Raw genomic sequence first — 10,264 nt, 5'->3', positions numbered from 1 at the left:
GGCGCAGTGTTTGAGAATCTGCCTGCTAATGCAGGGGACACGGGTTCGAGCCCTGGTCTGGGAAGATCCCACATGCAGCGGAGCAACTAGGCCTGTGAGCCACAACTACTGAGCCTGCGCATTGGGAACCTGTGCTCCGCAACAAGAGAGACCATGATAGTGAGAGGCCTGCATGCTGCAATGAAGAGTGGCCCCTGCTTGCCACAACTAGAGAAAGCCCTCGCACAGAAACAAAGACCCAACACAGCCCAAAATAGATAAATAAATAAATAAATTTAAATTTCACCTTGTTGGTTAAAAAAAACGAAAAAGAGGGAGAGGACTCCAATCAATAAAATTAGAAATGAAAAAGGAGATGTTACAATAGACACTGCAGAAATACAAAGCATCATGAGATGACTACAAGCAACTCTATGCCAATAAAATGGACAACCTGGAAGAAACGGACAAATTCTTAGTAAGGTATAACCTTCCTAGACTGAACCAGGAAGAAATAGAAAATATGAACAGACCAATCACAAGTAATGAAATTGAAACTGTAATTAAAAATCTTCCAACAGCTTCCCTGGTGGTGCAGTGATTAAGAATCAGCCTGCGGCTTCCCTGGTGGCGCAGTGGTTGAGAGTCCCCCTGCCAATGCAGGGAACATGGGTTCCTGCCCCGGTCCGGGAAGATCCCACATGCAGTGGAGCGGCTAGGCCCATGAGCTATGGCCGCTGAGCCTGCGCATCTGGAGCCCGTGCTCCGCAACGGGAGAGGCCACAACAGTGAGAGGCCTGCATACCGCAAAAAAAAAAAGAATCAGCCTGCCAATGCAGGAGACAGGGGTTCGAGCCCTGGTTTGGGAAGATCCCACATGCCACAGAGCAACTAAGCCCATATGCCACAACTACTGAGCCTGCATTCTGAAGTCCATGAGCTACAACTACTGAGCCCACGTGCCACAACTACTGAAGCCCATGCACCTAGAGCCTGTGCTCTGCAACAAGAGATGCCACCTCAATGAGAAGCCTGCGCACCACGATGAAGAGTAGCCCCCACTCATTGCAACTAGAGAAAGCCTGTGCACAGCAACGAAGACCCAATGCAGCCAAAAATAAATTAGTTAATTAAATGAATAAATTTTTTTAAAAAATCTTCCAACAGGGCTTCCCTGGTGGCGCAGTGGTTGAGAATCTGCCTGCCGATGCAGGGCACACGGGTTCGTGCCCCGGACTGGGAAGATCCCACATGCTGCGGAGCGGTTGGGCCCGTGAGCCATGGCCGCTGAGCCTGTGCGTCTGGAGCCTGTGCTCCGTAACGGGAGAGGCCACAGCAGTGAGAGGCCTGCGTACCACAAAAAAGAAAAAAAAAAAAATCTTCCAACAAACAAAAGTCCACTACCAGATGCCTTCACAGGTGAATTCTATCAAGCATTTAGAAAAGAGTTAACACCCATCCTTCGCAAACTCTTCCAAAAAATTGCAGAGGAAGAAACACTCCCAAACTCATGCTACAATGCTACCATCACCCAGATTCCAAAACCATACAAAGATACTCCAAAAAAAAAATTACAGACCAGTATCACTGATGAATATAGATGCAAAAATCCTCAACAAAATACCAGCAAACAGAATCCAACAACACATTAAAAGGATCATACACCATGATCAAGTGGGATTTATCCCAGGGATGCAAGGGTTCTTCAATATACACAAATCAATCAATGTGAAATATCATATTAACAAATTGAAGAATAAAAACCACATAATCATCTCAATAGACGCAGGAAAAGCTTTTGACACAATTCAACACCCATTTATGGTAAAAACTCTCCAGAAAATGGGCACAGAGGGAACCTACCTCAACATAATAAAGACCATATACGACAAACCCAGAGCAAACATCATTCTCAATGAAAAACTGAAACCGTTTCCACTAAGATCAGGAAAAAGACAAGGATGTCCACCCTCACCACTATTATTCAACATAGTTTTGGAACTACTAGCCATGGCAATCAGAGAAGAAAAAGAAATAAAAGGAATACAGATTTGGAAAATAAGAAGTAAAACTGTCACTGTTTGCAGATGACATGATACTATACATACATAATCCTAAAGATGCCACCAGAAAACTACTAGAGCTAATCAATGAATTTGGTAAAGGTGCAGGACACAAAATTAATGCACAGAAATCTCTTGCATTCCTATACACTAACAATGAAACATCAGAAAGAGAAATTAAGGAAACAATCCCATTCACCATTGCAACAACAAGAATAATATACCTAGGAATAAACCTACCTAAGGAGGTAAAAGACCTCTACTCAGAAAACTCTAAGATGCTAATGAAAGAAATCCAAGATGACACAAACAGATGGGTAGATATACCATGTTCTTAGACTGGAAGAATCAACATTGTGAAAATGACTATAGTACCCAAAGCAATCTACAGATTCAGTGCAATCCCTGTCAAATTACCAATGGCATTTTTTATAGAACTAGAACAAAGAATCTTAAAATTTGTGTGGAGACACAAAAGACCCCAAATAGCCAAAGCAATCTTGAGGGATAAAAATGGAGCTGGAGGAATCAGACGCCCTGCCTTCAGACTATACTATAAAGCTACAGTAATCAAGACAATATGATACTGGGACAAAAACAGAAATATAGATCAATGGAACAGCATACAAAGCCCAGAGATAACCCCACACACCTATGGTGAACTAATCTATGACAAAGGAGGCAAGGATATACAGTGGAGAAAAGACAGTCTCTTCAATAAGTGGTGCTGGGAAAACTGGACAGCTACATGTAAAAGAATGAAATTAGAACACTCCCTAACACCATACACAAAAATAAACTCAAAATGGATTAAAGACCTAAATGTAAGGCCACACACTATCAAACTCTTAGAGGAAAACATAGGCAGAACACACTATGACATAAATCACAGCAAGATCCTTTTTGACCCACCTCCTAGAGAAATAGAAATAAAAACAAAAATAAACAAATGGGACCTAATGAAACTTAAAAGCTTTTGCACAGCAAAGGAAACCATAAATAAGATGAAAAGACACCCCTCACAATGGGAGAAAATATTTGCAAATGAATCAACGGAGAAAGGATTAATCTCCAAAATATATAAACAGCTCATTCAGCTCAATATTAAAAAACAAACAACCCAATCAAAAAATGGGCAGAAGACCTGAATAAACATCTCTCCAAAGAAGACATATTAATTACCCAGAGAAAACCATAATTCAAAAAGACACATGCACCCCAATGTTCATTGCAGCACTGTTTGCAATAGCCAGGTCATGGAAGCAACCTAAATGCCCTTTGACAGATGAATGGATAAAGGAGATGTGGTACATATATACAGTGGAATATTAGCCATAAAAAGGAATGAAATTGGGTCATTTTTAGGGATGTGGATGGACCTAGAGACTGTCATACTGAGTGAAGTAAGAGAGAAAAACAAATATTTTATATTAATGCATATATGTGGAATCTAGAGAAATGGTACACATGAACCGGTTTGCAAGGCGGAAATAGAGACACAGATGTAGAGAAGAAACATATGGACACCAAAGGGGAAAAGCGGGGGGGTGAGGGGTGGTGGTGGTGGTATGAATTGGGAGATTGGGATTGACATATACACACTAATATGTATAAAATAGATAACTAATAAGAACATGCTGTATAAAAAATAAAATTCAAAAAACAACCCCCAAAATATGTCATATGATGGTAACATTCATATTTATCAACTACTGGCAAACTGGAGACCATCCAGATGGGCAGCCAGGATGGTGATGTATGAGGAAATCAGGTCACACAAACAATAGTTAAGAATGTGGAAATGGATATAGGGTGGTTCAAGATGGCTGGGTAGGAAGATCCTGAACTCAGTTCCTCCCACAGACACAACAAACATACAGCTACACTGTTATTATTACTCAACCATTACTACATACAGTTTACTCTGAAAAGAACCCCAGAAACAGCTGAATTCCTACTCCCCAAGAAATTATGAAAGGGCCACATCGAGACTGGTACAATCTTTGAAGACTGAGAGATGGCTGTTTTGCAAAATACATCAAAACAAAACAGTTTACTCTGAAAAGAACCCCAGAAACAGCTGAATTCCTACTCCCCAAGAAATTATGAAAGGGCCACATCGAGACTGGTACAATCTTTGAAGACTGAGAGACGGCTGTTTTGCAAAATACATCAAAACAAATAGAGAGGGCTTCCCTGGTGGTGCAGTGGTTGCGCGTCCGCCTGCATACCACAAAAAAAAAAAAAAAAAAACAGAGAGAGTCAAGCAAAATGAGGAAACAGAAGAAAATGTTCCAAATAAAGGAACAGGATAAAACTTCAGGGGGAAAAAAGAACCCCTAATGAAATGGAGATAAATAATTTACCTGATAAAGAGTTCAAAGTAATGGTCATAAAGATGCTCACCCAACTCAGGAGAAGAATGAAGAACACAGTGAGGACTTCAACAAAGAGAAAGAACACATAAGAAAGAACCAAACAGAAGTCATAAAGCTGAAGAATACAATAACTGAACTGAAAAATACACTAGAGGGATTCAATAGCAAACTAGTTGAAACAGAAGAACAGATCAGTGACCTGGAAGACAAGGTAGTAGAAATCATCCAAAGTTATATACAAGGGAACTCCCATAAGACTATCAACTGATTTTTCAGCAGAAAATTTGCAGGCCAGAAGGGAGTGACATGATATATTCATGGTGCTAAAAGGAAAAAACTTCCAAGAATACTCTACCTGGCAAGGTTAACTTTCAGAATTGAAGGAGAGATAAAGAGTTTTCCAGACAAGCAAAAGCAAAAGTAGTTCATTACCACTAAACTGGCCTTTCAAGAAATGTCCCTTTAGGGACATCTTTAAGCTGAGAAGAAATGGCCCTAAATATAAATAAGAAAATATATGAAAAAATATCTCACTGGTAAAGTCAAATATATGGTAAAGGTAGTGGATCAACCACTTATAAAGTTAGTATGAAGGTTAAAAGACAGAAGTAGTAAAATTAGCTATAACTACAAAAATTTGTTAAGGGATACAAAATAAAAAGATGTAAAATGTAACATCAAAACACATCAGGGACTTCCCTGGTGGCGCAGTAGTTAAGAATCCGCCTGCCAATGCAGGGGACACGGGTTCAAGCCCTAGTCCGGGAAGATCCCACATGCCACGGAGCAACTACTGAGCCTGCGCTCTAGCATACGCGAGCCACAACTACTGAAGCCCGCACGCCTAGAGCCCATGCTCCACAACAAGAGAAGCCACTGCAATGAGAAGATCACGCACCACAACAAAGAGTCACCCCAGCTCACCTCAACTAGAGAAAGCCCGTGCACAGCAATGAAGACCCAACAGAGCTAAAATAAATAAATAAATTAATTAATTAATTTTTTAAAAAAAACCCACATCAAATGTGGGGGATACTACAATGTTCACTGCAACTCTATTTAAAATAGCCAGGACATGGAAGCAACCTAAGTGTCCATCAACAGATGAATGGATAAAGAAGATGTGGCACATATATACAATGGAATATTACTCAGCCATAAAAAGAAACGAAATTGAGTTATTTGTAGTGAGGTGGATGGACCTTGAGTCTGTCATACAGAGTGAAGTAAGTCAGAAAGAGAAAAATACCATATGCTAACACATATATATGGAATCTTAAAAAAAAAAAACAAACGGTCCTGAAGAACCTCGGGGCAAGATGGGAATAAAGACACAGACCTACTAGAGAATGGACTTGAGGACATGGGGAGGGGGAAGGGTAAGCTGGGACGAAGTGAGAGAGTGGTAGTATATATCTATGGACATATGTACACTACCAAATGTAAAAAAGATAGCTAGTGGGAAGCAGCCGCATAGCACAGGGAGATCAGCTCAGTGCTTTGTGACCACCTAGAGGGGCGAGATAGGGAGGGTGGGAGGGAGACGCAAGAGGGAAGAGATATGGGGATATATGTATATGTATAACTGATTCACTTTGTTATAAAGCAGAAACTAACACACCACTATAAAGCAATTATACTCCAATAAAAACGTTAAAAAAAATGTGCTGGGTACTAAAAATGTAGTGCTTTTAGAATGCACTAATATTTTGAACACCCTGTTTTTAATGGAGGCCACTTCAGCCACCTGAATTTTTCCTTTTTTTTTAATATTTGGATTTTTTTTTCCCTTTAGTTTTTGCTTCATGTCAGGTTGTAGACTCACCAGTATAACAGCCCAGGTTGATTGACACCAAATATACCCACCTACACTTTGTTTATAACCAGCAGCTGTTCTAATTGGGCTAGTATTTATAATTATTTGATGCTCTTATCACAGTAGTTGTTAAACATTTTATATCTCACCCCAATTACAGCCGTATATTTATTGAGAGAAGGAGAAATGTTGACTTTAACAATCTATTCTATATAAAATGAATGATTTTTAAGTTTATTATGTGCCAAAAGGAAACATTATATGTATTCCTCCATACAACAATAAAATATGTTTCAGTTTCTCAGCTGGCATTTTGTAAGTGAAGTTTTTAATGGCAGCAATGAGAGCATTTTTTGAGCCATATTCCTTTTCTTTGCTAGGGGGAGCACATGATGATAGAAATAAATCTCGTCCGGTTGTAATAACATGTGTTCGTCCTGGAGGGCCTGCTGACAGGTAAACTTCATCTTTCTGTGTCACTATCCAAATAGATTAAATAAAGCTGGCGACTTTGTCATAGAAGTTGATGAATTAGAAATTTCATAGTAACAGATAGGTATTAAGTAAATATGTTGGAATGTGAAAAAGCAAAAGTTCAGGCTACAGAATCAGAAGAAAGTTTGACTCCAGATTCAATGCTTGCTTCCCTATGTTTTTGACAAATGACTTAACAGTTCTAAGCTCCGTTCCCTCCAACTGTAAAATGTAGATGATAATGCGTACCTTTCAAGGTTTTTTGTTTTATCAAAGATTAGAGATTTATGGTGCCTTGCAGGAGGCCTTTCATACTGGAAGGAAATCCAAAAAAGAGAGGATATATATATATGTATGTATAGCTGATTCACTTTTCTGTACAGTAGAAACTAACACAACATTGTAAAGCAACTATACTCCAATAAAAATTAATTATATAAAAAAAAAAAAGGCAGCTGGCCCTTTAACAGCAGGTCCTTGAAATGCATCCTCTCCAATTGGTAATATCCTAACCTGAAAAGACAGGTGGTGGTGTTCTCTGACTCTTACTATTGCCAACGTCCTTATCATGATTATCACCCTTTGATGATGATTATGTATGTCAGAATAGAAGCGACTTTTAGTAAAAGGGAAGGAATATTGTCAGTGTTAGTGTTTAGAGCATTCTCTTCCTGGCTAATTTGAATATCTGAAAGAAGCTCTTTCAGCTTTCCTACAATAAACCTTGGGGGTCCCAAGTAAACTCACAACTTAGGTGTCTCAAGAGATGCTTATCTTTGTATTAATTTCCCACAGCAGAAGTCTGCTCCTTAATGGTAGGGAATACAATGCCTGCCACTAGATACAGTTGAAGGAGAGGAGGAAAATGCCCTGATTACCCCTGACTCTGCACTGTGTTTCAGCCTAGGATGGATCTTTAAAAACCTTTCTTAAGCACTCGAAATAGTAATAATAATAATAAATACTGCTTGTTGAGTGACCACCATGGGCCAGGAACTGTGCTCAATACTTGGCAGAAATTATTTTATCTTCACAACCACCCACTAAATCAGGTATTTTTATCCAGATTTACAGGTGACTAAACTGAGGCCCAGTATGGGTAAATGACTTGACAGCTAGGATAGGAATTCAGATTTATTTTCCTTCAAAGCTCATACTGTTAGCTCAGTTTTTTTTTAAGTCAGTGTTTAATATAAAATGAGAAAATATGAAGACATTGGGTTCTCCTCTGCACTAAAGTGTATTTGCCTTTGCAGAGGATAATACAAAGTCGAAATTTCCAAGGAAATTTTGCTGTTTTTTTTTTTCCTTCTCATGCCTTTTCTTGTGAATTATTCTTCCTGAAGCAAAGGAGAATATTTCTATTTCTTAGTAACATTTTAGAGTTGGAGTTGACAAAAACGTCAGGAGCAGGCTACTAGTTTGTGAGCAACGTATTACCAAGTTAATGGAGGACTAAAGGAAATCTAAGAATTTAAGATAAAAATTTAGAGTCAAAATACATAGAGAGTTACTGGTTGAAAGATATTTAAGACAGCATTTTTATTCTTTCCAAATCCTAAACTTGTAATCCCTGCATTTGATTTTCTTATCTTCATTGACCCTCCCTGAGGCAGGAGGGTTATAATCTGGTAGCCTCTCTGGCTGCATTTTAGTGGTGTCATTACTGTCCTGAGGCATCTTCTCCCAGTGCCTTGAGTGTCTATGGCCACAGAAGGGAGAATAGTATTTGCCTGCCTTTTCCATTGAATGTGAGACTGAATCAATTTAATGATCGTCAAATGGCCTTATAAATCAGTAGGAAAATTCACAGACTAGGGAAATTTTTCACCAGCATTCCCTATCCAGCTTGGGTTCACTGGTGATAAATTGAATGAAATCAGCAGACTTTTCTGCCCACCTGGCTTTGGGAAAATAGGTGAGTGCTATTTCCTGGGCTCTAATAAATCAATTTTAGACATTTTGGCAAAAACCTAGAAAAGATAAAATGTGCCTTTATTACTTTTACACCCCAGAGTTCATCGTGGGTGACCTGGTTATTTGCTAATGTGTAGTTATTTTCTTATTACTGATTTTCATATTGCAGCAACTTTCTGGTCAGGGTTACCTCTTTACTCTCTTAATGTCACACTTGATGCTTAAAAGGAAATGCAAATGAGATAGATGGTAGAATGTGTGTGAAAGAGCCTCTTTGGCTAAGTGACTATTAGTGCTAAGCCCCATGATGCTAAATTAATGACTATTTCTTTATTCTCCCTTCAGAGAGGGCACAATCAAACCTGGTGATAGGTTGCTCAGTGTGGATGGAATTCGGCTTCTTGGAACCACACATGCTGAGGCCATGAGTATTCTCAAACAGTGTGGACAAGAAGCAACGCTGCTGATCGAATATGATGTCTCGGTCATGGGTATGTCGGATCCTGAGGTTGGGATCTCTAACTAAGCTCTACATCATGTCACTGTCCATCCCTGATAAACCACTTTGGATTAAGAATGAACTGTTATATCCTCATGTAGCAGACAGAATTTCATCAATACCATATTACTCTGAGTTCAGAAAGAGGTGAGAAGTACTTCTCAGCGATTTTGAATTCTTGTGTTGATAGAGTCTATGATAACATCTCATTCTGTCAGTGTGTTTCACCTAGCAATCAGCTCTTATACATGGATTACCCTTTGGCAGGAAAGTGTTTTCCCCCTCCAAATCACAAAAGTGGTATTATTAACTTAAGGGCTAGTACTTTTTCTTTTACTACATGGAGACTGGAAACAGTAGGGGATTCCTTTCCTTCTTGTTACGTCACAGAGTGAAGCCAGCTGATCAGAATTAATGGAAATTACCATTTTATTATCAGACTTAAGGACAAAGAAAGGAAAGGGGACAAATAGTATCATTGATTAAAATGAAAGTTGAGTACAATATTCTTTCCTGAAATAATGATTGCAATAGAAAGTAATTCTATTTCTACCCTCTCAACTGTAGTACAAATGGAAAGATAGTCTCACGTGGCTTTTCAATGTGAAGAGAGAGCCAAAGTTTTGTGTAAAGTTGACTAAGGCAGATAAATTATGAGAGAATGAATTGGAACCTGAAATTGAAACTTAAATCATGTTGTAAATACTTCTTACAATTATCAGAATTAATTGTGTGCCTGACTTTACCAGCAAGTTTTTGTCCTGGTAAAATGTAGCCAAGAAAAAAACACTTGGGCTTCCCTGGTGGCGCAGTGGTTGAGAGTCCGCCTGCCGATGCAGGAGATACGGGTTCGTGCCCCGGTCTGGGAGGATACCGCATGCCGCGGAGCGGCTGGGCCCGTGAGCCATGGCCGCTGAGCCTGCGCGTCCCGAGCCTGTGCTCCGCAACGGGAGAGGCCACAACAGTAAGAGGCCCGCGTACTGCAAAAAAAAAAAAAAAAAAAAAAACACTTATTCTGTAACTGCAAACTCCTTTGTTTCCCGCTCTATATGATTCACGTAGAACAGTGTTGCTTGAACGTATTCTTTTTTTTTTTTTTTGCGGTACGCGGGCCTCTCACTGTTGTGGCCTCTCCCGT

General features: G+C 39.5%; 1 protein-coding gene across 3 annotated transcripts in view; it reads left to right on the top strand.

Annotated features, from left to right (window-relative positions):
- GRIP1 (glutamate receptor interacting protein 1) overlaps nt 1-10,264 on the top strand; it is a 481,467-nt gene that overhangs the window by 314,292 nt on the left and 156,911 nt on the right. For all 3 annotated transcript variants that reach the window (XM_055085186.1, XM_024122731.3, XM_055085185.1), the window contains exons 6-7: nt 6,617-6,692; nt 8,973-9,118. In XM_055085186.1, the coding sequence (XP_054941161.1) occupies nt 6,617-6,692; nt 8,973-9,118 (222 nt within the window). The remainder of the gene's footprint in view (nt 1-6,616; nt 6,693-8,972; nt 9,119-10,264) is intronic.

This window comes from Physeter macrocephalus, chromosome 6 (genome assembly GCF_002837175.3).
Source record: "Physeter macrocephalus isolate SW-GA chromosome 6, ASM283717v5, whole genome shotgun sequence".
Classification (NCBI taxonomy): Eukaryota; Metazoa; Chordata; class Mammalia; order Artiodactyla; family Physeteridae; genus Physeter; species Physeter macrocephalus.
Note: the sequence above shows the minus strand (reverse complement) of the source record. Positions and strands in the feature narration are given on the sequence as shown.